The sequence below is a fragment of the Mirounga leonina genome, unplaced genomic scaffold (assembly GCF_011800145.1).
Source record: "Mirounga leonina isolate KUSES-001 unplaced genomic scaffold, KU_Mleo_1.0 Mir_167, whole genome shotgun sequence".
Taxonomy (NCBI): Eukaryota; Metazoa; Chordata; class Mammalia; order Carnivora; family Phocidae; genus Mirounga; species Mirounga leonina.
This window is the reverse complement of record NW_023270422.1, coordinates 3,551,083-3,578,361: the sequence shown is the minus strand read 5'-3', so window position 1 is coordinate 3,578,361 and position 27,279 is coordinate 3,551,083. Positions and strand designations below refer to the sequence as shown.

Below are 27,279 nucleotides of genomic sequence, written 5' to 3'. Positions count from 1 at the left end.
GTTTAAGAAACCTTTACTTTTTGGTTGCTTATCCAACACTCCTTCACCTCCACAAACCAACTCAGACAAATATAAACGCAGCAAGTATACTTGTTAGGTAATTACCATTAAAAAAAGCAAGGCTGTATAAAGTTTGTAAAATATACTATTAAAACATGAGAAACAGGTGATCCTGTTTTTGCTTCCACTCTGTGATACATTAAATCGTCTGACATACATACTTCATGCAAAACAGAATTTAAGTTTTTTGGATGATTAATCACAAAAATGATAAGTACTTCACTCGAGAAAGGAAAAATGTTTTCTATCAAATACCAAACATTACAGCATATCAATATGTAATACTGTGCAAAACAAAATCAATGTTAAAAAGAAATACACATACTTTTTTTTAACAACGTTGAATGTCTATCAGTAAAACAAACAGGTTGTTTTGGAGAGGAAGGTAGCTCTTGATCAACACTATCCTAAAAAGACAGGGAAAAAAAAATGAAAACAAATTAGAAAACAAAAATTATAGTTAAGCAAGGAAATGTCAACAATGGGACTAAGAAGTAAATAAAAGTAGATAGGATAAAGCCCCCTCAAGGAAACTCTTATTTTCTCAGTACAATTAAAATAATGAAAAGCCTGCAAAAAAAGATGATGCAACTGGTCACGCCTAAAGTCTAATAAGGAATTTAACTGTCTTCAACGTCCACAGAATGCAAAAAAAACAAATCCTTCATACCTTAAACAAGGTTAAACTTTTTCTAAACCTAATATGACATTTGACTTATGATTCTACCGTGAACTGATTTTAATAAGGGAATGACATTCACACAGTAGAAGCTGTTATTGGGTCAATTTTTAAACAAATGGGTTTATAAACTTCAAAAACCAAAAAAGGAGGCTGTATTAAAATACTTATTCCCTGGTGTATTATGCAGTCCATCCAATTTTTACATTATATTACCCAGGTATTATTAGGTCACAGTTTCTCATTATTGCCTCATTTTCAAAAGAAGGCCTACTTACTAATTTGTGCACTGAGGCTCTCATCCCACTACTGACCTATTTGTGTAAAGAGATTTGAAGGTTCTTACACAATTATTTTCTTAAAGAAATTGGTAATTTGTTAATCATAGAGAATGGATTTCCAAAAGAATGTGTTTATTTAAAAAATACGCCTAATCTAAAAAAATTATAGAATACTAGTGGAAAGAAACTAGGTTATGGTGAACTAATTTAACTGAAATAAGTGCACTCACAGAACTAGAGAATGACAACAGAAAATTCTCATTTTAGAGAGAAAAATATAGTATGTAACTCCAATCTCTTTGATACATTATCCTACTTGCTACAATAAAGAGTAGAGTTAGCTTATACTTGAAGTAAGGATATTACTAGACAAAAATGGTCTTGTTTTAAAGTGATTTTACGAAAAAGAGGCCCCAAGTATGGACCCTATAAGCAGCATTAAGCATAGGAACATACTCTCAAAATTTTTCCCCTAAAAGATTACTCACCGTAACAAAATTAAGTTCTTTCATCACATCATCAATGATTCCCCGACGTCTAAGGGCTTTGATCAAATCTTCTGTTGATAACTGTTGTTGATCCGGTGCCAATTCTTCCCGTATTGTCTCAGCAAGGATTTCTCTTATTCTGCCATGGACATCCATCTACGTAGAAAACTCGCATTACAATTTACATTTATGAAGCCATCAAACATTGCCAATTAACTAATTTCTTTCCAAAACACCCAAAGGAAAAAAATGGGAGAGTGGATAGACAAAATTCAGGAAGGCTTCTCAAGCTAATAGTAAACGTAAAATTGTTACTAGAATTCAATGAGAATAAAGATAAGATTTTTTAAAAGAAAAAAATTTTAGGATGAATTTCTTTTTTTAGTACAAACTCTAGAAATAATTTCTACTGGTTATCTACTACCTTTGTTACCATTTCCCCACAAATAACACTCAACAAAAACGGACCTTTTGAAAGAGAGTGTAGTATAATCAAGAGAACACAGACCTGGAGTAGGAGATCAGAGTACGAATCTCAGCGTTCAACTTTTTAGATGTGACCCTGAGTCAACCTTTTTACCCTTTATGAATCTGGAAAAAATAGTGCCCTATCAAGATTACCGTGAGGCTTCGGTAAAAGGTGCTAAACACTTACCACAGAGCCTGGCATTCAAGTGTACAATAAACGGTAGCTTTTATTACTTCAGCTTACTGCATTCGGCTGAGGACGTTAACAGTGTTCTTGCGCTCCGAAGTATCACAAACACTTTCATTACAAGACCTTTAGTAACTTCCCCTTCATGACTTCTTTAAAAATTGCTGATTTGGTTCAACTTCAAAGATACAAGTTTCACCCCTAACGTAATTCTAATTCCTGAACTCTGAATAAACACCTGCTCCAAACACAACTTGTACCGGATCTGATACCCAGTAACCGCAGGCTGAACGCTTTAATTCACAGCCGTGCTATCGCTCTGCCGCGTTCTGCCACCTCAAACTCTCACTAGTACTTGCCGGCATTGTTCTCTTTCACCGAGGCTAGAAAGCGGCCCCGGCTGCAGACCCGGAGCCCGCCCAGCCCGCGCTCTGCGCCCCAGAGCCTGCGCTCGCGTCCCGGCAAACAGACGCCGCCGTCGACTGGGCCTCGGGGCGCCAGGCTGGGCGCTCAGCACCGAAGGCGGCCGGACGGGCCCGTGTTGCCCGGCGCCCGCGGCCCTCACCTTGCTCAGCTGCTGGTGGATGAGCTGCTTCAGCTCCGAGGCTTTCTCCGGAGGCAGCGACATGCTGGGGCCGGCGTCTCACCGCGCTTCTCCCCGCTTCGGGTGCGCCCCGGCCAGCCCCGGAAAGCCAGTCGCCGCTGAGCAGAGCCGGCGCGACCGACTGGCCTCACGCAGCTCCCGGGGGGCGCGACGCCGCGTCAGGGCCGGGGCTGGGCGGGAGCCGAGGCAGCCGCGGCGCTCAACTGTTGCTTTCAAACGGCGCGGACTACCAGGGCTCGGGCTGCCCCCCTCCCTGCCTGCCCCCCTCCGCCTGCCGCTCCCTTCCCTGGGGGTCCCCATCCCGCGAGCTCAGCGCTCCCCATCTGCCCGCCCTGCCAGGGCCTCCGCAGGCACTGCCCGCCCTCGTCTTTCCCCGGTCGCGGGCCCTTTCCGCCCTGCGGACCGGCAGATAGCTGGACGGGCCCTTCAGGACCCCACGCCGAGCCGCACGACGGGCCCCGCCCCGCCCCGCCCCGCCCCGCCCCGTCGCTAGCGGCTCTGGGGACACCGACGCGGCGCGGCGCTCGCGGTCTCGCCTGGGCGACGTCTTCGTTTCTCCCAGGCCCGCGCTCACCCCGTTCTCCCACGTCTGTGCGACCATGTTCGTTCCCTGTGGAGAGTCGGTCCCCGACCTCACGGGCTACACTTTCCTAATGGTGAGTCCCCGCTTTCGCGAGCTCCGCGTGCCCGGCTTGGGGTGCTTCCTCTCGGGAGGCTCCCCGGTGGCCGCTACCGCCAGTCGAGGTGTTTCAACGGGCCTGGGACAGAGGGCGGTACTTGCTTCTGCTTCAGGTTTTCAGCCTGCACCGAAGACAGGTTGTCGCTAGATGCGGCGCTTCAGATGGAATCTGTTGGCGCTCTCACCGAACGTTTCTGAGACTAGACTTTAGTCTGCGTTGAATGTACAACGTAATGTGTGTGGTAATTACAGGTAACGTTGTACATAGGTTGTAGGGGCCATTTTTTTTAAATTATTATATCCTGGAAAAGTTTTCCTCAACTAGTATCAGAGCCAGTCTTAAGCTGGCAAGACTCTCATTAACTAGAAAACTACAGGTAAGGTCATAAAAGTAATCTTAGCCAGTAGCTAACACACGGTTTTATTGCTCCTAAAATTGCCCGTATTCAGTCACTGTTTCAATAAACCTTCTGTACTGTAAAAATATTAAAATAAGACTAGGTCCTTGTCCTCAAGAAGTGTGTAGTCTAGTTGGAAACACACGTAAACCAGTAAGGGCAATAAATGCTAGGATAGCACTTCGAAAAGGGTACTGAAGAATCCTAGGGCTTATTGGGAGAGGGAGGGACGTCAGGACCTGTTAAAGCTTTATGTGTGGAATCGGGGGGAAAAAACCCCCTCATAGATACAGAGAACAGATTGGTGGTTGCCAGAGGAGGGTGAGGACGAGGGCTGCTTGAAATGAAATAGATGAAGGCAGTTAAAAGGTACAAATCTCCAGTTATAAATAAGTCCTGGTGTATTGTACAGCATGGTGACTATAATAAACAATATTGTGTATTTGAAACTTGCTAAGAGAGTAGATCTTAAAAGTTCTCATTACAAGAGAAATTTGTAACTGTGGTTGATTGATGTTAAATAAACTCATTGTGATAATCTTTTCACAATATATACACGTATCACATTGCGTTATCTACCTAATACTAATACAATGTTATATGTCAGTTATCTCAGTTTTTTAAATGATGGTAATCACCTTGGGGCAATTCTCACCTTAAGGATGCATGCAAGAAATATGAATGAATGTTAAAATTAGTGTGTGATAATGTACTGAAGGAAATTTTATATAATTTCAAAGTATCCCCCTGAAAAATATTTGTTAATCATAAAAGGGAAAGGTATCCTTGCAGGGATTGAAACATGTATGTACCATATATTCCCGTGTTTACTTTGCGGGGGAGACTTGACATCAGAATGAGGCAAAATTGAGTCCCTGATGTCAGGAGGTTATCTTAGGACAAGGAAAAGGGGCTGTGGGCATGCTCTGAGAGCTAGTACAACCTGGATGGGGTCGTAGGCTCGTTCTTGTTAAGGTAAGGAATTCAGGGCCTTGCTTGTTCATAGGCTGCAGCCATATCAGTTGACCTTGAGTCCAGCCTTATGCAGAAACAGCTAGTAAGATACTTGGCAGAAGAAAAAAAAGAGAAAGATTCATAGGGAAAATAATGTCCAAAAGATTATTGGTGGTAACCTTGACAGTTACCAGTGAGTGGTGAAGGGAGGGAAGCCATATTGGAGTGGTTGAATAAATGAAAGAAGGGATGGAGACATGTATATGTATGTGTTTGTTTATCAATTCAGAGATAAAGTTCCTACTTATGTTTTAGTAGACAACTAGGGAATTTTGTCTATGGAGAGACACCAAGAAGTGAGGTGGTAGCTAGGGGAGTATGTGGGATCAGGGGAGGGTATTTTAGCAGAGTGCAGGACGGGGGTGGGGTGGGAGGGTGGGGTATTTTAGAAGGAAAGATTACAGCATGTATATATGATGATGGGAAGAATCCAATAGTGAGGAAAAGGTGGATGATACAGGAGAGTGAGGGTCTAAAGTAGCAAAATCCTTGAGAAGAGGAAAGGGAATTACAGGAGATAACCAGAAGGTTAGTAGATGAGAGCAATGAGAAGTGGGGGACCACCCTAAGAGACCCAGAAAAATAAGATGGTGGGGGGATGCAGTTGCTAGAAGAATGCAAAGGAAGAGCTACATTACAGAGATACTTTGAAAGTAGAATCAATGAAAATTAGACATGTATTAGATGTGGTTTGTAAGAGAAAAGGAAGAAGTTTCTTGGGTGGGTTAGGTAATCAGATGAGCAAGTGTTGCTCTTTTCTAAAATGCAAAATGTGAGGACAAGTTTAGGCAGAAGTTTAGTTTTGTACATGTTGAATATGCATTGCCTATGAGATAACCATGTGGACATATGGATTAGGATCTGAAGTTCAGATAAATGTTTTGGGCTATAGATAGAGATTTGACAATGGGACTCTTTGAAGTCGTGGGGATAAATATGCGTGTGTGTTTAATGTGAAAAGAAGCTGACTCCAACCTTTAGGCACTAACAAAGCAAATGGAGGGATGACCCAAGAGGACTTTACACTTGCTTTCCCACTGCTTGAAGTGTTCTTTTCCCTGGTCTTTGTGTGACTGTCTTCCTTACGTCTTTCAGGTCTATGATTAACTGGTCAGTTATAGAGTCATTGTTTTCATGATCACCCTATTTAAAATTGCAACCAACCACATACGTATACACACTCTCACTTAACTTTTCACTTAACACTGTATACGGGCATACCTCAAAGATATTGGGGGTTTGGTTCCAAACCACAGCAATAGAGTGAATATTGCAATAAAGCAAGTCAGATGAATTTTTTGGTTTCCCAGTGCATGTGAAAGTTATGTTTATACTGTAGTCTATTAAGTTTGCAATAGTATTATGTTTAAAAAGACAGTGCTCATACCTTAATTTTAAGATTTTATTGCTGGAGAATGCTGACCATCATCTGAGCTTTTAGTGAGTCATAATCATTGATTGCAGATCAAATGATAACAAATATAATAATGAAAAAGTTTGAAATATTGAGAGATTTACCAAAATGCAACAGACGCAAAGTGAGCAAATGCTGTGGGAAAAATGGTGCTGATAGACTTCCTTGAGGCAGGGTTGCCACAAACCTTCAATTTGTAAAAAACACATTCTCTGTGAAGTTCAATAAAGTGAAGCATGCATGCATTTCACTATTTTATTACATTAAATTACTCCCTCACTAGAATGGAAGCTCCACAAGGGCAGGAACTTGCGTCGGTTTGTCTTGCTGCGTTCCTAGTGCTAGAGCAATGATCGACATGTAGTAGGTGTTCCATCAGTGTTAAATCAGTCGTCTCAAAAGTAGAGGAAGCCCCTGCTGACACCTCAGTTGCAGCTAATGAGTCTCTATCCAGCTATGATGTACCTGAGCATAACCATCCAAAAGTAGTCCCATGATTATTGTCTTCTGTCTAAACTTTTAAAAGTGCTGCTAATTTTGATGATTTAATGAACATATATTTTTTATTATTTCAGCCAGCAGTATCTGTTGGAAATGTTGGCCAGCTTGCAATGGATTTGATTATTTCTACACTAAATATGTGTAAGATTGGTTACTTCTATACCGATTGTCTTGTGCCGATGGTTGGAAACAATCCATATGCAACTGCAGAAGAAAATTCAACAGAACTCAGTATAAATGCTGAAAGTATGTAAGACTTAAGCCTGTTTTATTCTGTTATAAGGAAGAGTTGTTTTAAATTAGAAGTAAATTCTACAGATACTGTTTTATAGCAAACATGTACTTAGTGCCAGCTTTGTGCAGAATTTATGACCTAGTCACGTCCTGTTCTCTTACATCTGGTTTTAGTTCTTAGCCTTTTCTAAATGGCAACTCCTATGATGACTGTACTTCTTTAACTAGAATTTGAGGTTTCCTTTTTTTTTTAACATAAGGTGTTTTTTTTTCCTTCTTTTAGCCTCAGTTTTAATTTCTGTTCTTTCTGGCAAGTATAAGCATCACTAATACCAAGGAAAAGGGAAAAGAATTCCACTGGGTTCAGTCCTCTGTGTTTAACATGCGCTACTCATCCTTTCATATTATTATAGAATCCATAATAACGTAATAGCAATAAGGCTCAGAGAGATAGAGTTGCCTAATACTACTAGTAGGTGTAGGCTATTCCCATGCCATAAATCATAGTTCCTCATTAGGCCATCAAGCTTGATTAATTGGGGAATACAGTTGACATTGCACTGACCACTGTGTTTATAATGTGGTACTACCCTGAGCTAGTAGGGGAAAGCTATTGATCATGAGGCACAGGAGTATCCACTTGCTTTGATGGCAAGCTGCTCTGGTAGCTGCTCAGTTTTCTGTTTTCCATTTTAAGGTGAAAGCCACAGGTGGTAGAGTAGCACGAAAGACCGTTGATGGGCTAAAAGACAAATGAAGAGCGCTTTTTTTTTTTTGTCCATCTTATTAATGGTGCCATTAGCTTGCAATAATGAAATAAACTTTCAAAATATAACCTTAAGGGGTGCCTGGATGGCTCAGTCAGTTAAGCAGCTGCCTTCAGCTCAGGTCATGACCTCAGGGTCCTGGGATCGAGCTGCGCATCAGGCTCCTTGTTCAGCAGGGAGCCTGCTTCTCTCTGCCTGCCACTCCCCCTGCTTGTGCCCTCTCTCTCTCTCTCACAAATAAATAAATAAAATCTTAAAAAACAAAACAAAACACTTTAATATTAAAATTCCTGCAGCAAAGATGACTGTGTTAACACAAGAGTGAATTTCAGTTATTGCCTTAAAGGATAAAGGACTGTAAATGGTAGAACTAGAATTTATGTACTTCCACTAATGAGAGCAACTGTCATTTTATTGAGTGTTTCCTATGAGCTGAACACTGTGCGTTTAAATGTGTTAATTCATTTAATCTTCACAACTACTCTATGCGTAGTTTTATTGATGAGGGAACCATTGCACAGAGAAGTTAAGGTCACATGATTAATAATTGGTGTAACTGAGCTTCTAATCAAGGCTCTGGCCCTGAGACCTGCCTCTTAAGCACCCCACCACCCTGCTAATGCACTTTAAGTCTAGGAGAAGACCCACTGGCTTTTCTTTTTGACAAAAACTTGTAGCAAGTCAATTGGATGAAGTCCTTTAATCCACTTTATTTATTTTTTTATTTATTTATTAGAGAGAGAGAGAATGAGCAGGAGGAGGGGCAGAGAGAGAGGGAGAAGCAGGCTTCCCGCTGAGCAGGGAGCCCGATGCGGGGCTCGATCCCAGAGTCCTGGGATCATGACCTGAGCCGAAGGCAGACGCTTAACCGACTGAGCCACCCAGGCACCCCAATCCACTTTATTTTTAAAATGAGGTATTTTAAAATAAATTGTAGACATCATGACATTCTATCTTCAAATATGCAAGTATGTATCTCTTAAGAACATTTTCTTGTATAGCTAAAATACCATCACATTTAACAAAATTAGGAGTTTCTTAGTGTCTTCCTATACCCTATCATATTCACATTGTTCCAGTTTACCCTAAAATGTCCTTTAAAGTTAGTCTAAACAAAGACCCATAGTAGTCATCTGATTATTGTGCCTCTGAAATTTCTTTTACTCTAGAGCAGTCTCTTTTTTTTTTCCTTCTACATGAAACTGACTTCTGAGGAAAAAACTGGACCCATTGTCTTATCAGATGTCTCACCTGCTACATTTAATATCTTCCTTGTGGTGTCATTTGGCTTGTTCCTTTAGTCTCTGTATTTTCTGTAACAGCATTTAGATCTAAAGGCTTTGTTAGGTAAAAGCTAAATATTTTGTGCCAGAATACATGAAAGGTGATGTTGGTTTCATATTGTATCACATCAGAAAAGTAATGGGAAGCAGGATCTTAACAACAGAAAGGATTAGCATGATACACTGATAGAGAATATGAGTGTTGCTATTATAGGAGTTGATGTATCTTACATTTTGCTCCCTCCCTTCAGATCTGTCTCTTCCTACTAGGTCTGTTGAATTGCACTAGATATGTACGTCAGAGATAGATTACAGGCCTGAATGGCCCACATCTTATTCCCTTTCCCCTAAATTTGTGCTCTTTTCCCTAATTCCTAAACTTTCTGCTCTTGCCTCCTTTGTCCTGAACATACCTGGTAGTCACTAGACTTGCTGATGCAGCATAGCCCCCAATCACACCACACAGGTCCAACAAGACACTCTCCCAAAAGACCTATAACTGGAGAGACATGAACTACCAAAGGATTTGCTGAAGTCTGGGTTATTTACAGTAACTAAAAGCTTACCCTTCAGCACAGGGGCCTAATCGTGCCTCCAAGAGACTCCAGATTTCATCCTTGGTTTATCTCAGAGCTTCTGGTTCTTGGACAGGGACATGTTAAACATCAGCAAAGTAGGATCCTTGTAGAATGTGATGAAGATTATGGACACAGTGGGTCTTCTCCTAGAGTTAAAGTGCATTTCCCAGAAGAAAAACACACACATTGACTCACAGAAAATTTTATATTTATTTTGCATGTTATCTTTCAGAAACTCCTAAAGAACACAGATGTGCCTATTTCACAGATTTTAACATAAGGCCAACATTCTCCTGCATTTTATTCTTTTTTTTTTTTAAGATTTTATTCATTTATTTATTTGACAGAGAGGGACAGCGAGAGAGGGAACACAAGCAGGGGGAGTAGGAGAGGGAGAAGCAGGCTTCCTGCTGAACAGGGAGCCCGATGTGGGGCTCGATCCCAGGACCCTGGGATCATGACGTGAGCCAAAGGCAGACGCTTAATGACTGAGCCACCCAGGCGCCCCTGTTCGTTCTTCTCTTAATCCCAATGAGTTTCGCTGTTCTCTAACAGGAAGAGGGGAGAATATCAGAAACTAAAAATATTCTTAAGAATTTTATTGGTCATAATGCCAGAAGTGTCCAGAGGCATACTTTTCTGGTTTTGCAATCACAGAAGAAAAATAATTTTTGGTATTTTCTTAACAGTTCTCTTGTCAGGGGCGCCTGTGTGGCTCCATTAAATGTCTAACTCTTGATTTTGACACAGGTCATGATGTCAGGGTTGTGAGATCAAGCCCCACATTGGACTCTGCACTGGGCATGGAGCTCGCTTAAGATTCTTTCTCTCCCTCTGCCCCCGACCTCTAAAACCAATGAAAATAAAATAAACAAACCATTAACTTGTCAGAAATGAATCTCTTCCATAGAGTAAAGCCCACAGGTGCATTTTAAGGGACTTCTAAAATGTTTTATTTTGACTGAATGATACAGTTCATATGTTTTATATTTATTGAAAATATTAGGTATAAAAGTTCTTACAATTCAATTTAGTTTTTATGTTAGTATTTTCACTTGTATAACTCCATCATATTAAGTATCTTATGATTTCATTTTTTTCTTTGTAGTATATTCATTGCCTTCAAAGAAGCTAGTGGCTCTTCAGTTAAGATCCATTTTTATTAAGGTTAGTATATTTGTCTTTTTAAGTTGGCCAAAGTAAAATATAATGAGAAAATACTAAGTATTATTGAGAATTAAGATTCAAAACTCAGTTTTGCTCTTTTTACTGTATGTACAGTTAAGAAAAGTCTGGTTCTATAGAGAACCAATCTTATAAAATTTCAGAGGTGTTACCATTATTTCATGATTATATTGAAAGGAATTGGGACATACAGGGTGAGTCTTTTATATTCTCTTCAGGTAGCTTTGGTGAAAACATTTAAGCTTAGGAATATTTTCGGTTTACTCCATTTGTATCACATTTCAACCAGTGGCATGTACATTTAAATTATGTATGTGTCAAATTCTGAATCTTACTTCTTTCCTCTTCCACTGCTACCAACCACTATTGTTCAAACCACTGCCTTCTCTCACACTCCTGATTTTGTTCTTGTCCACCCACTCTCACAAATACCTAATAGTCTGTTTGGAAATAGCACCACCAATGATCCTTTAAACCTAAATTAAACACATCACTTATCTCTTCAAACCCTCTGGTGGCTTCCTGTTTGACTCCCACTGAACTCACAGCCTTACCTTGGCTTATCCTGGTTCTCCCTCTGTCCTGGTATGGTACCTGCTAGCCACATGTAGCTATTTAAATTTGGATTCATAAACTAAAAGTAAATAAAATTAAAAATTAGTTCCTCCTTCCCACTAGCCACATTTGAAGTTCTCCATAGTCACATGTGGCAAGCAGCTGCCATAAAGAGCGCTTCCATCATCACGGAGCATTCTCTTGGGCAGCTGTTCTGCCTAATCTAACTCCGAGCCATTCCTGTGTGCTCATTGCCTGTTTCCCTCTCTCACTCACCCTGCTTCAGCCACATTGGCCTCTCTGTTCAGACAGATTAAGCTCACTCCTGTCTCGGAGTCTTTACATTATTTTCCCTGCCTGGAATACTTTTCCCCTAGATACGTAAATGGCTCATTTCCTTCAGTCCTTGCTTAAATGTTACCTCATCAGAAATGCCTTCCCTGGGCGCCTGGGTGGCTCAGTTGGTTAGGCGACTGCCTTCGGCTCGGGTCATGATCCTGGAGTCCCGGGATCGAGTCCCACGTCGGGCTCCCTGCTCGGCGAGGGGTCTGCTTCTCCCTCTGCCCTCTGCCCTCTTCCCTCTTGTGCTCTCTGTCTCTCATTCTCTCTCTCTCAAATAAATAAATAAAATCTTTAAAAAAAAAAAAAAGAAAGAAATGCCTTCCCTGACCACCCTTTCTATTTTCTTATTCTGGGGTGGTTTTCTTCACAGCTCCTCACTACTTGGCATATCATATATTTGTTTATCATCTACAACTAGTATAAAGTAAGTTTTCTGAGAGAAGTGACAATGTGTCATTCACTCTTATATCCCCAAATTCTAGAATAGTGCCTAGCATGTAGAGAAGCACTTGGTAAATATTGGTTAAGTGGATTAAGTACCAGCTGTTGGGGAGGTCAGAAATATGTCAGCATTCCATAGGCTCTCCCCCATGCCTCATCCTAGTTATTATATTATTATGTAAATGGAATCTTATGGTATGTACTTTATGTCTAGCTTCCTTTACTCAACATTCTATTTGTGAGGTCTGTCCATGTTGTTCCAAGGAGAGGTATTTCGTTCATTCTCACCTCTGTGGGATTCTGTTATATAAATAAACCATAATTTATCCGTTGTACTGTTAATGGGACATTAGATTTTTTCCAGTTTGAGGTGACTGTGAATAATGCTATTGATTATTTTAATATTTACATTAGAATCACTCTTTACTTTTTTTTAGTTAATAATATACTCAAAATTTTGCAGTGAGAGTTGCTAATATTTTTACATTATGCCATGTGTGTGGCTTTTTCTGTTCTCTTCTTAATACTTGAGTGAGTTCAAGAATTAAGATAGGCGAAAAAAAAAATGCCTAATGAAATATTTTGTAGGTGGAAATAGTGATTTCAAAATAGCAAATATTTATTTATTTATTTATTTATTTATTTTTAAGATTTTATTTATTTATTTGACAGAGAGAGACACAGCGAGAGAGGGAACACAAGCAGGGGGAGTGGGAGAGAGAGAAGCAGGCTTCCCACAGGAGCAGGGAGCCCGATGCGGGGCTCGATCCCAGGACCCTGGGATCATGACCCGAGCCAAAGGCAGACACTTAACGACTGAGCCACCCAGGTGCCCCGCAAATATTTATTGAACATGGATTTTTTTGCTCCAATATGGCTATGAGTAATAAATATATACACACACACATATATACATAAATATATAAATAAATAAATATATACATATATACACACACATGTATATATATGCCATACACACACACACACAAACACCTATAATCAACAGTCCGATAAAGTAAGTACTAACATTATCCTCATTTTACAAATGAGGAAAACTGAAACACAGAAAGATTAAGCAATTTCCCTGAGACACACGGTCCTTGTAGGAGGTAGAGCCAGCATTCTAGACCAGGCAGTTTCACTCCAGAGCCTGCCTCTCTTAATCATACTCTACCACCTTCCTATTTTAAAAGCTAGTTATTATCTGCATTTTAAATTCTATTAAATAATTATTTTATTAACAAATAGTCTGTGAAGTTTCCATAAAGTGAGTTTTTCTCCCCAAAATTTCATAACCCACTTTCCAGATTAAACAGCTATTAACATCTTGCCACACCTGCTTGATCTACTCTCTTTGCGTGTGCATGCACACAGTTTCCTTCTGCCAAAGAATCCAAAAGTAGGCTACTGATGTCATGATATTTTACCCGTAAATACTTCAGCATGCATCTTTCAAGAATAAGGACATTCTCCTTCACAATCACAGCAGCATTATCTAAGAAAATCAGCATTTAATGAATTATTCAGTAGTATCAGACATACTCAAATTTCCCCAGTTGTCCCTAAAATATTCTTTTTTTAAATTTTTTTATGTTATGTTAATCACCATATATTACATCATTAGTTTTTGATGTAGTGTTCCATGATTCATTGTTTGCATATAACACCCAGTGCTCCATTCCATACCTGCCCTCCTTAATATCCATCACCGGGCTAACCCATCCACCACCCCCCTCCCCTCTAAAACCCTCAGTTTGTTTCTCAGAGTCCATAGTCTCTCATGGTTTGTCTCCCTCTCCTATTTCCCCGCCTTCATTTTTCCCTTCCTACTATCTTTTTTTTTTTTTTAACATATAATGTATTATTTGTTTCAGGGGTACAGGTCTGTGATTCATCAGTCTTACACAATTCACAGCGCTCAACATAGCACATACCCTCCCCACTGTCTATCACCCAGCCACCCCATCCCTCCACCCCCACCACTCCAGCAACCCTGTTTGTTTCCTGAGATTAAGAATTCCTCATATCAGTGAGATCAGATGATACTTGTCTTTCTCTGATTGACTTACTTCGCTTAGCATAATACCTTCTAGTTCCATCCACGTCATTGCAAATGGCAAGATTTCGTGGTTTTTTTGATAGCTGCATAATATTCCATTGTATATACATACCACATCTTCTTTATCCATTCATTTGCTGGTGGACATCTTGGCTCTTTCCACAGTTTGGCTATTGTGGACATTGCTGCTATAAACATTGGGGTGCACATACCCCTTCAGATCACTACATTTGCATCTTTGGGGTAAATACCCAGTAGTGCAATTGCTGGGTCGTAGGGTAGCTCTATTTTCAACATTTTGAGGAACCTCCATACTGTTTTCCAGGGTGGCTGCATAAAATATTCTTCAATTCTGAATCCAATCAAGTTTCACATGTTACATTTGACTATAATATCTTTTTAGTTGGTAGCTGTTGATGTAGAAGTGGCCTCCTCCTCTTTCTGTTCTTCACAATATTGACTCCTTTGAGGATCAGTGCCAGATGTTCAGCATCCTAGGTTCGCCTGATTATTTCCTGGTCATGTTCAGATCAGAAATTTCTAGCAAGAACATCTCCTAGATATCCATGTGATAGTTTTTAAGTAATGATAGATTACTTAGAGAACAGAGTCAGAATAGAATTTTTTTGAAATCTAGATTCCTCACGATTTATTTCTTAATTGTAAAGATACAATAAAAAATTCCTTGCTCTTCATCCCTCATCTTCACTTTAAGTACAGTAAATGGATCCAAAAATAATTATAATTTTATATAAGGTCGATAAAATATTTTATAGAATACTCTTATTATATGCTAAGATCTAACTTTTAGACTTTCTTTTTATTCTTTCAATGGTATACAAAGTATAAATCAAAGCCATTCTGTGAAAAACTGCTTTCCTGGGTGAAAAGTAGTAACTGTGCCAAAGTTATTGTTCTTTCAAGCAGTCATTCATATCACCGTAATGATCTACAGCTTCGCAGGTATGTTTTTGCCTTTGAAAAATTTTGTTATGATTTACACAGTATTATGATGGTATCTCTGTTAAAAAGCTAAAATAAGTTTTAAAAGCCATGTATATCTTTGCCTCCCCCCTCTGGAATTTATAGAAAGAAGATAAAGTCAAGAGACGGGAGGGAGTATGGTTAGGTAGTCCTATGGTTGGGGCACAAGGAAGGCTTTGGTGTAAAGATAGAGATGTTTCTGGAACTGTGCTTCGATTGTTTGGTATTGTGTGTGGCAACATCACAGAGCCTAGCTGATGAAGAGAAAGAGAGAGGGTACCTAAGATTCATTGGATGATAATTTTTGGGGAAGATTGGATTCACATTTCTATTTACTTCTATTTATTTAGCCATCACAGAAATCCATTTGCCTTTAAGTATAACTCCCAGGCATGTCAGACTGAATTCCTAAATAGTAGGCAAAACATCCAAGAGATAGAAATTATAAACTATTTATTTCATTATCATTTATGCACCAAAAAGTCATGATGAAGAAACATTAGCCAGGACTAACCTTTCGAAATTGGAGCTAATTTTTAGTAATCTCACAAATAGATATAACATGTCTAGGAATCTCACAAAAGGCCTCATGGCCAGAAGGGAGCATAGCTGTGGGAAATAGGTTATCTCCATGATGGCCTTGCCTTAGTTTAAGTTGGCCTCTGTCTTTATACTCTCTCCTAAGTATGTAAATAGCAAGCCAGAGCATATTTTTACATGTTATTCCGTAGACTGCTGAAACTTGTGCTTTGCTTTAGCAACAGAATATAGAGAGAACAAACATTTGCTTTAAAAACTTGCCTTAATGTTCATATTTATTGTGGGTTTTTAGAAAGTTAATTATATGATTGCTTCTAGTACTCCCTTCAGATACCTACTCACACCTTTTGTGCAAAAAAGTGTTCAAGCTAAAATAATGAGCCTTAACTGGGAAGAAATGGAAAAAAGCCCATGCATTCCTGAAATAGATGATTCTGAGTTTTGTATTCGTATTCCTGGAGGAGGTATCACAAAAACACTCTATGATGAAGGGTGAGTTTGTCTGTCTGTCTGTTCATTTGTTCCCACCTTATTTAAAAATAAAAGTAAGAGGGGTGCCTGGCTGGCTCAGTCAGAAGGGCATGCGACTCTTGATCTCAGGGTAATGTGAGTTTAAGCACCACATTGGGCATGGAGCCTACTTTTTTAAAAATAGTGGAAAGTAAGATAAGTGAAGAGAAGACTTGAAATTTAGTCTTAGGAAAATTGGTTCTTAAAAAACCATATTTAACACTTTATAATGTGCAGCATGTTAAGGATCCTGATACTTACTGTATGCAACCTCTACAATCAATCTTTTTTTTAATTATGGTAAAATATATGAAACATTAATGTAACCATTTTTTATTTTCTTTTTTATTGTTATGTTAATCACCATACACTACATCATTAGTTTTAGATGTAGTGTTCCGTGATTCACCGTTTGTGCATAACACCCATAATGTAACCATTTTTAAGTGTACAGTTAATTGCTGTTAATGAATTCACAGTGTTGTATACCCATCACCAACTATCTGCTTTCAGAACTTTGTCATTGTTCTAAACAGAGAATCTGTACTTATTCAATAATAACTCCTATTTAGTTCTGCAAAATCCATACTAATGTCGTCACCTTCATTTCTGATTTTAGTAATTTGAGTCTTTTTTTATTCTCAGTTTTGTTGATCTTTTCAAATAACCAACTTTTGGTTTTATTGATTTTTCTCTATTGTTTTACTGTTCTCTATTTTATTTATCTCTAATCTTCATTATTTCCTTTCTTCTGCTAACTCCAGATTTAGTTTGCCTTTATTTTTGTAGTTCCTAAGTGTAAACTTAGGTTATTAATCTGTGAAATTTCTTCTTTTTTAAATATGCATTTGTAGCTCTAACTTTCCCTCTTAAACTGCCTTAGCTGCATTTCTTAAGTTTAGCATGTTGTGTTTTCATTTTCATTCACCCCTAAATTATCTAATTCACCTTGTAATTTCTTCTTTGACCCATTAGTTGTTTGAAATTGTGTTGTTTAATTTCCACATATTTGTGAATTTTCCAGTTTTGCTTCCATTACTGATTTCTAGTATCATTCTTTTGTGATTGAAAAAGACACTTTGTATGATTTTAATCTTTTTCATTTATCAGGTCTTATTTTGTGCCCTACCAAAGGTCTGTCCTGGAGAACCGTCCGTGTGCACTTGAGAAAAATGTGTATTCTGTTTTTGTTGAGTGGGGTGTTCTGTATATATGTTAGGTCTAATTGGTAATTCTGTTTCCTTCTCAGTCTTTTCCATCCATTATTGAATGTAGGCTGTTGAAGTCTCCAGCTATTACTATAGCATCGTATCTAGTTCTCCCTTCAATTCTGTCAGTGTTTGCTTCATATATTTTGGGGGCTCTTGTTTTGTGAATATATCTTTATATTTGTTATGTCTTCTTGATGAATTGGCCCTTTTATCAATATATAATAGCCTTCTTGGTCTTTCATAACAGTTTTTGACTTGAAGTCTATTTTGTCTGATATTTGCCATCCTGCTCTCTTGGTTACTGTTTATATGGAATATCTTTTTCCATCTTTTCACTTTCAAACTGTGTGCGTCCTTACATTCACAGTAAGCCTCTTGTAGATAGTATATAATTGGATCATGTTTTTAATCCATTCTGCCAATCTGTCTTTTGATTAGAGAGTTTAATCCATTTGCATTAAAAGTAATTATTGATGAAGGACTTGTCATTTTGCTATTAGTTTTCTATGTATCTTACAGCTTTTTTGTTCTTCATTTCCTCCTTTACTGCCTTCTTTTGTGCTTGGTTGATTTTTTATAGTGACATCTTTTGATTGTCTTCACATTTTCTTTTGTGTATATTCTATAGATACTTGCTTTGTGGTTTCCATGGTGATCGCATGTAACATTCTAAAGTTATAACAGTCTAATTTGAGTTGATACTAATTTCACTTCAGTTGCACACAAAAACTACTCCCATGCACACTGCCTCCCCCAACCCATTATGATATTGTTGTCACAGATTACATCTTTCTATATTGTGTGCCCAATAACAGATTTATAGTTATTTTGGGGCATTTTTCTTTTAAATACTCTACAGTCACTCTTGATTAGTCTTTGGGAATCATGAACTTTCAGAAGGCAAGTGAAAGTGAAGGTGGAAATTAGAGATCTTTTTTTTCTTTTAGCCACTTTTTGTATATTGATTTATATGACTTATGTGATGGCCCAGCCTGCCATCAGATTTGTAGACATTTACACTGTCCCCATTTTTGCCTGCCCTTAGCTTCCTGACTCATACGACCTGAGGCTAAGTCTGGGGCTAACCAGTACGCCTTGCTGTATGCTTCAGCTGGCTCTGACTCTTCCTTCTTGCCAGGAGTTGATGTGCCTGGTGGGTTCATGGAAGACAGAGCCGATGGTTATGAAGAGGGGGAGGGGCAGTGTTTAGAGGGTGGCATCTGCTGCTTCTCAAGCTCATATAGTCTACTCCCTGCTCTCCCATGAGGAGAGATGAATAAGGAGCATCTCCTTGTGCCGTCAGTGGTGGCTTAAGAGAATTGGGCAGAGCTAACCTAGAAAAAATTTAAATATGTCCCCGCCATCATTGCTCAAAGTCAACCAATAAATCTGCATCCTTAACATAATACATTTCAAAGAGTGTAAACCTAGCCTTGCCAAATAGAATGACTGGTTTGCTTGCTCTAAAATCTACATTGTGTTGGGGCGCTTGGGTGGCTCAGTCGTTAAGCATCTGCCTTCGGCTCAGGTCATGATCCTGGGGTCTGGGATCGAGCCCCGCATCAGGCTCTCCGCTCCACGGGAAGCCTCCTTCTCCCTCTCCCACTCCCCTTGCTTGTGTTCCCTCTCTCGCTGTCTCTCTCTCTGTCAAATAAATAAATAAAATCTTTAAAAAAAATTAAAAAAATAAAATAAAATCTACATTGTGACTTCTGCATGACCCGAGGAAGTCATAATAGTAATATAAATAGTAGTCATGGTAATAGCAAATTAAGTGCCTGGTACTGTTCTGTGCACTTTACATGTATTAAATTATTTAATTCTCATAATCTCATAGGTATGTATTGCTGTTAACTACATGTTATAAATAAGAAAATTGAAGAGCAACAAGATTAAATAACTGCTAAAAGCCATGTGGGTAATCTGGCAGAGCCAGGATTCAAACCTAGGCATCTGGCCCCAAATCCTACACTTTGAACCACTTCATTCTAGAGCTAGGATTCATGGTTCAGGATCACAGTGAGTTTTATTCTTTGTCTAAAAGGTGAACTTGTTCCTTGTTATTTGTAATTATTTTTGCCCCTCCTTCTTTCCAAAATATTCAAGACTTCTCTGTTAGAAAGGATACAGGCATTTTAGCTTGTTTTCCCAGTACAGCAGTTTTGTCTTTCTCTGGCCATACTTGCCTACGATTTCAGCTTTCTCTTTTTCCCTGAAAACCTACTCTAGTCCTATTAAAACCATCATTTCTCCCCATTTTTCTTTTTTTTTCTTAGTCTGTCATTTGTGTTTTTACTTCTTTTCTTGTCTAGTTTATTCCCCATAATATAAAATATCACTTCAACTATTTTTTTGGTGGAAGCCCTGGCTACCTAATCATTCTCTGCACCTGCCCTACAGACCACCAGCTTTCAGTCCTTCTCTTGCTTCATTCGGGCCACATCATTTGTAGCCTAGACTGCTGTTAGTCTGATTGGACTGCCGTAACAAAATACCGTCCGCAGGGTGGCTTAAACAAAGAAATTTATTTATTCACAGTTCTGCAGGCTACAAGTCTGAATCAGGGAGCCAGCATGGTTGGGTTCTGGTGAGGCCCCCCTTCCTGGCTTGCAGATGGCTACCTTCTGGCCATATCCTCACATGGCAGAGAGAGACCTCTCTTTCCTTCTCTCCTTATAAGGCCACAGTCCTGTCAGGTTAGGGCCTCTTTCTTATAACTTAGTTTAATCTTAATTACCTGCAGAGATCCTATCTCCAGATATAGTCATATTGGGGGTTAGGGCTTCAGTTTTGGAGGGACATGGGTTTGGTCTATAGCAGCTGCTCTCAAGATCTTTTGATTGATTCCCCCTGCCTCCTCCATTCTCCCTCACTCTTCTCCAGCTTGAGTGTTGCTAGAATTAAAATTCAAAACTGATCACAACATCCCCTGAGTAAAGTCCATCAGCGGTTTTACTTGCTGTGTGCAGAATCTGGTTTGTACTCCTTAAGGTGCCATACAAGGCCCTGCAGGATTTCCTTGCCTGGCTCATTCCTTGGTGCCCTGGACTCCAGCTAAACGACTAGCAGTTTCCTAAAAGCTGTCTCATTCTTCCTTCCCTTGTCCCACGTACTTTTCTCCTCTTATCTGCCTTGCAAAAACGAACCCAGTTTCCAAGAGTCACCTCACAGCACTCCTTGTGTCCTGACTTGCTTCTCCCTTCTGCACAAGGAATTTACTACTCTCTTTGTATTCCTACAGCTCACTGCTCCTTCACACCGACTTCTTAGTTCTTTACAAATCAGTTTACTTTTGCTTTGGATTTTGTTAGAGTAATGATAGCAGACTTGCCATCTTGCCATCAACAACTGGAAATTGGACAAAATTAATGTAACAACTTTTTCAGACATTGGATAGCAAACAGCACACAGTTGTGATTCCTGAGAGAAGGCAAATAAGTCCTACAATTGCCCCAGCTTTCTGCTTGCAGATACTTTGTGTACTACAACACAAAGAAGGGGAGGGAACCTGAGGAGAGCGGTCTTGCTGAGTTGAGAAGACAGATATCATGATTGGGGAATGCTAGGACACCTGGAATGAACAAGGCAGAGAACCAGAGGGCTATTCAAGAAGAGCCTTAGGGGGTCTCCCTGAGTCTTTGTCAGAATTCTGAGCCACACATGTGTAGGGTAAAACTCCATGAGACCAAAAGAATAACTTCTGGGTAGCTGTAAACTTACTCACAAAGTTAGCAATGATAGCAAAATATTATAAAAGTTAGACGTACTCATCATAGAACATTTGGAAAATGTAGAATAGTCCAAAGAAACAATATTTATAATACTCAGTCCTATCACCCAGAGGTAACTACCACTACTAATTTTTCATTTGTTCTCTTCCCAGCTCCTTTAAAATATATTTGACTTGAATGTGTGTACCTGCAAGATACATCAACTCTAACTTAGAGTTCATCTTATTTAAAAAATGTTTATCACAAAATCAGTTTTCTTTTAATTTTCTAATGCAAATCTTTTCATTTATAATCAAACCCATGTTTAATGTTCAGTGCAATTATATATTCACTGCAATAAAGAACTTTTGAAATTGAGAAAAAAACCATTTTTGCTAAATTTTTTGTAACATATATATTTTGCCTTCCCATTAGGAGAACAAATATATATTCTGATCTCTGGAAAAGATAATATTAGTTACTCTAATGATAGGTGGTGGCAGTGGTGTGGCTGGCCTGAAATCCTTTATACTTAATTGGAATCAAAGTACATTTATAATTTAATAATGGACGTATCACATGTGCTAGATTTTAATGTCACAGAAAGTAACAAAATTAGCCACTCTCCACTTTCCATTTTTACAGAGAGCACCAGAGGATGCTATTAAAACTCTTAATGCTACTCTTTGTGTTACAAACTAGTAGTGGAGGCACTGTAAATTCAAGACATACCCCTGCATTTTTTAACCTAGAGGCTTGAAAATAAAGGCACAGCCAGGGAAGCTAGCCTCCTCTGGGCAGGAGCCATTTCTAAGGCTACCATAGCATGAATGTTTAGGAACTAGAATCTAGAGTCATCACGGCTCACAGTGCTACCATACAAAGCTTGAGAGCCCCTAAGATATATGAGAATTACATGGTGAGATGATGTTAACTAGTGCTAACAACTTCCGATTTCTAATATTTATTTTAGAGAGGGAGGGAGCATGCAAGCGGGAGGGGCAGGGCAGAGGAAAAGGGAGAAAGAGAATCCCAAGCAGACTCCACCCTCAATATGGAGCCCAGTGAGAGGCTGGATCTCATGACCCTGAGATCATGACGTGAACTGAAATCAAGAGTTGGACACTTAACCAACTGAGCCACCCAGGCACCCGGACCAATTTCTGATATATAGAGACTGAGATGCTGTGGTAGGCTCTCCTGGTACATCTGAAACTTCTGAACCTACCTCTCAGAGTCTTCTCCACATCTGAAATCCCTTGCTTAGAAACCCAGCTCACCTTTATTTCTGTAGCTGTCAGTCACATGCTCTCAAGTTTTGGCATGAAATTTTTCTCATAGTTCTTGGTTTTAGGGTATTATAAATAATTTTTGCTTTTGTTGGCAAACAGGAAGCTTTTTGCATTTATTTATCTCCATCTCATCACTAGCTTGAGGCATTTATAGCATACAGTTAAGAGACTTTTGGAGTCCAAAAGATCTGGGTTCAAGTCCCACCTCTGCCACTTCATAGATATAGAACTTTGAGTATGTTAACTACATTTCAAACCCTTTAAACTTCAGTTACTTCATCATAATAGCTAGCACATACATAGTATTGACTATATGTTGGGCACTGTTTTAACCACTTTGCCTCTAGTGCCTCTTCTACACCTCCCAACAACCTGTGAGGTAAGTTCTGTTGTATTCCCTCTTTTACAAATGAGAAACACTGAAGCTCTAAGTAACTTGCCCAACATGTCTGGTAAGTGGCAGAGCTAGAATTTGAATTCAGGCATTCTGTCCATGTTCTATTCCAAATTGATTCAGTTATAAAATGGAGATAATTATAACTTCCTCAAGAATTGTAGGATTGAACGATAAAATATGCAGATAGTGCTTAGCACATAATAAATCACTCAGTAGGTGGAATCTGTAAGAAGTAATATAGTAAAGGGGCACCTGGGTGGCTCAGTCGGTTAAGTGTCTGTTTGCGACTCAGGCCTTGATCCTGGGGTCCTGGGATCCAGCCTCGTGTCGGGCTCCCTGCTCAGTGGGGGGCCTCCTTCTCCCTCTCCCTGTACCTCCGCTTATGCTCTCTCTTGCTGTCTCTCTCTCAAATAAATATCTTTTAAAAAAAAAGTAATAGTACATTTTTTCCCTTTATTCAATTCCACAATTTTCCTTCCTGTTTTAGGTTATTAGTAACAAGGGTGTTATTTTCTTTCAGTCTCTTTGCTATGGTGCGTCTGAAAATCACTATCTTCTACAGCAGATTTGGGAAGTAGAACATATTTCAGTGTGGATGGTTTTTCATGCAGCCTCGTATGAGACGCAAACTTGCATATGCCCAGAGTGGGCATTACATGGCTTCTAGTCCTGTCCCCACAAGTAGCATATATCTGGAGCAAAGGGGGATAAATAAGTGAGCTTATTATGGGGCATCTTCTCCTTTCCTAAAACCTGGCAGATTGTCTTAGCTATAAAAACAGACACAGATGGAATCAGCATCTTGTATCAATAGAAGAATACTTAATTATTCTCTGTATTTGTTGTAGCTGTTCTAAAGAAATCCCAGTGGTGGTTCTGCTGAAATTTGTTTCAGAAGGAGACAATATCCCAGATGCATTAGGTCTTGTTGAGTATCTTAACGAATGGCTTCAGATAATCAAACCATGTGTAAGTGTTACTACACTTTAAGCCTCTGATTTCTCCGGTTATGTATTTATAAACTTGCATTTTTTTATTCTATATAAGTAGACCAAATAAGTGAAAGTTTGTTAAGTATAGATACATCTTTATATAAAATTTAGTTCAGTTGAGCTTTTGAAAAGAGGGCATTTAACTAACCAGTTGTCTACAGTTGTTTCATTAAGACTGATTTTCCAGAAAGGAAAACCATAAGTACTTCATTATATTAATTGTTCATGTTGCATTAATTATACCAGACATATTCTTAGAAAAATAAACAAATTTCTTTAGAATTCAGGACTTTTTTTTTTAAGGAAAGCAAAACCTGTTTATGTGAGCAATACTATAACTCTTGAATGTGCATTATAATTAAATACTTCTCTGTATTATGAGGTAAAAGCATTACACCCAGGGAAATCGGTTAGCTTTTAGGCATAATGGAAGTACCATAATGATATGATAAAAGAACAAATTGATACAAATCACACAGCACTGATTTTTATTATTATTATTATTATTATTATTATTATTATTATTATTTAAACCCTATTCCTTTCAAATATGATTTTACTTGATGGACTCCATAGCCTTCTGGCATATCTTTATGACTTGGAACTTAAGGAAATTTATCTTCAATTAACATAGAGACAAATTTATTGCTTTGTTTTTCCTTACAATAAAACTAAGCTAAAAATGTCAAACCCAAAAAGAGCAAAAACTAACAAAAAACTAGAGAAGGGCGAGTTTTATGCGACTTAAATGCTAAAAGGGGATTTGGTCATAAAATTGAAGGATTAAAGTATTTTGTTCTTCAGTTACAGTGTGATGACCCCACAGCATCTGCCTTGAAGTGGAAAATGCCAAGTTCGTGGAGATTACTCTTTGGTAGTGGTCTTCCCCCTGCGCTTTTTTGATCTTTTTTCAGTTTTATACCTTATGTCCCAAGACACTTATTACCAACACAACTGTTAAACAACTATATAAAAAGTTATATTATCTGTGAATGTATTAGAAAATAAATATTTACTTTTCACAAAAAAACTCAAAGAAAATGGATTAACAGAAAGTTCTTTTACCATGCTTTTCACTGTATTCAACAAATGTAAATTTTGTACAATAAAATATTTCCTAAGTAATTTTGTCTGAAATGTGTCTTTTTTTTTTTTTTAAACTCAGACTTCTGTATTAGTTTCCTATTTCTGCTGTAATAAATTACCACAAACTTAGTGGTTAAAACAACACAATTTATTATCCTGCAGTTCTGGAAGTCAGAAGTCCAAAAATAGTAGAAGAATACTTAATTATTCTCTGTATTTATAGTAGCTATTCTAAAGAAATCAGAGTGGTGGTTCTGCTGAAATTTGTTTCAGATGAGACAATATCCCAGATGCATTAGGTCTTGTTGAGGATCTTTTTTTTTTTTTTTAAGATTTACTTACTCATTTTAGAGTGTGTGAGTGAGGGGAGGGACAGAGGGAGAGGGAAAGAGAGAATCCTCAAGCAGACTCCCAGCTGAGCACAGAGCTCGATTCAGGGCTTAATCCCAGGACCCTGAGATCATGACCTGGGCCAAAATCAAGAGCTGGTCGTTTAACCAACTGAGCCACCCAAGCGCCCCTGGTCTTGTTGAGTATCTTGATGAATGGCTTCAGATAATCCACTGGGCTAAAATAAAATCTCCAGAAACCAATACCTAGGAAATGGAAACCTACTGAAGCACAATGATTTACAAGGGTACAGACAAATGAAATCAGAACAACAGTGAATGAACAAAATGAGAGAATATCAATGAAGAGAAAAAAATTAAAAACAGAACCATATAGAATTCTGAAAAATTTACTGGTGGGGTTCAGCAGCAGATTTGATCAAGCAGAAGAATCAGCAATTCTGATCATTGAAATTATCAAATGAAAGGAATAAAAAAATAAGCAAAATGGAGCAAGCCTAAGGGACCTATAAAATAGCATAAAGTGGACCAATGTATGCATTATGAGAGTCCCAGAAGGAGAAAAGAGCGAGGAAGAGACAAAACTTATTTGAAGAAGTAATGGCTGAAAATTTCCCTAATCTTAAGGAAGGAAATGGACAGCCAAATTTTGAGCTCAAAGGACTCCAAATAGAATGAACCCAAACAGCCCCACACCCAAGACTATAGTTAAAAGAAAAAAAAAAAAAAAAACCCTCAAAAATAGAAGACAAAGAATCTTGAAAAGTAGTAGGAGAAAAGCGACTCGCCACATTTAAGTGAGCACCCACAAGATAATGAATGAGTGGATATCTCAGCAGAAACCTTAAGAGTCCAGAAGGGTGTGGGATGTTATATTCAAAATGCTGAAACAAAAGACTGGCCAATCAAGAATACTATCCAGCAAAAGTATTCTTCACAAATGAAGGAGAGAGAGAATTTTGCAGATGAACAAAAACTGAGGAGTTCATCACCACTGGATGTGCCTTTTAAGAAACACTAGAGGGAGTCCCACCCTTTGAAAAAAGATGGTAGACAGCAACGTGAAAGCATACAAAATCTAAAACTCTGTAGTAAAAGTAAATAGGCAAATGCAGAGTCCTTTATCACTGTCTGTAATGGTGGTGTGTAAAGTACTTTTAGTTCTGGTATAGACAATTAGAAGACAAAAGCATTAAAAATTATTATAAAACTATGTTAATAGATAATAAAGACATAACTTGTGAATCAAAAAAGGGGGGGCAGGTGGAGAGATGTAAAAGAATAGAGTTTTTGTGGGGCACCTGGGTTCCTCAATCAAGTGCCCGACCCTTGGTTTTGGCTCAGGTCATGATGTCATGGTCGAGATCGAGCCTGTGTCAGGCTTCATGCTTAGTGCAGAGTCTGCTTGAGATTCTTGCCCCCTTCCTTCTCCTTCCCCCATGGCCCCTCCCCCATTCATGCTGTCCCTCAAATAAATAAAATCTTACATAGAATTTTTGTATATGATTGAGATTAGGTTGTTATCAGCATTAAAATAGATTGTTATAAAAATAAGATGTCTTATGTAACTCTTGCAGTAACCACAAAGAAACTGTTACTGAACTCAAGTTCAGCTGCCTGTTGCCTGAAAGATCATCACTCATGAGACAAGTTTTGATAGGAAAGGAATTTGAGCTTTATTCAGGAGGCCAGCAACCTGGGAAGAAAGCGGACTCTTGTCCAAAAGCCAACTCCGAGGTTTCTGCCTGGTCTGGGGATTTTAAAGGGGTTTAGGGTAGTTTATCAGTAAAGATTGTGCAGCGGCCTGCAACATTTCTTGATTATGTGCAGACTTGATGTTTCCAACTACAAACATCTCAGTGCTCCGGGGTTGTGTGAGGAGGGGGTGCAGTTCTTTCTTCCTCATGTTGTGTAGGAATGCTCTGTTCTTTCGGCAAGGTCTACAGATACACAAAGGGAGGTTAGTAAAATCATTTATGTAACCTAAAAG

The 27,279-nt window shown here is 38.8% G+C and overlaps 2 protein-coding genes across 3 annotated transcripts in view; one reads left to right on the top strand and one right to left on the bottom strand.

Annotated features, from left to right (window-relative positions):
• The window catches only part of CEP76 (centrosomal protein 76), a 34,060-nt gene extending 31,055 nt beyond the window's left edge, over positions 1-3,005 (bottom strand). Inside the window, exons 1-3 of one of the 2 annotated variants that reach the window (XM_035013856.1) lie at positions 2,729-3,005; positions 1,509-1,664; positions 386-467 (exon numbers count right to left, since the gene is read on the bottom strand). In XM_035013856.1, the coding sequence (XP_034869747.1) occupies positions 386-467; positions 1,509-1,664; positions 2,729-2,791 (301 nt within the window). In that variant the 5' untranslated portion in view covers positions 2,792-3,005. The remainder of the gene's footprint in view (positions 1-385; positions 468-1,508; positions 1,665-2,728) is intronic. The other variant, XM_035013857.1, reaches the window with a different exon arrangement.
• Positions 3,006-3,254: 249 nt separating this feature from the next.
• On the top strand, positions 3,255-24,924 carry PSMG2 (proteasome assembly chaperone 2). The gene is made up of 7 exons (XM_035013853.1): positions 3,255-3,423; positions 6,848-7,019; positions 10,744-10,802; positions 15,062-15,180; positions 16,060-16,233; positions 23,710-23,830; positions 24,658-24,924. The coding sequence occupies exons 1-7, from the start codon at positions 3,367-3,369 to the stop codon at positions 24,754-24,756; spliced, it is 801 nt and encodes a 266-aa protein (XP_034869744.1). The 5' UTR covers positions 3,255-3,366; the 3' UTR covers positions 24,757-24,924.
• The last annotated feature ends 2,355 nt before the right edge of the window (positions 24,925-27,279 follow it).

Bases quoted from the DNA above. Each gene is read 5' to 3' on its own strand.
- PSMG2 (XM_035013853.1), top strand. From the start codon at position 3,367: ATGTTCGTTCCCTGTGGAGAGTCGGTCCCCGACCTCACGGGCTACACT. The intron at 3,424-6,847 runs GTGAGTCCCCGC...TTATTATTTCAG, and splicing joins CGGGCTACACTTTCCTAATG to CCAGCAGTATCTGTTGGAAA. The intron at 7,020-10,743 runs GTATGTAAGACT...TTTTCTTTGTAG, and splicing joins ACTCAGTATAAATGCTGAAA to TATATTCATTGCCTTCAAAG.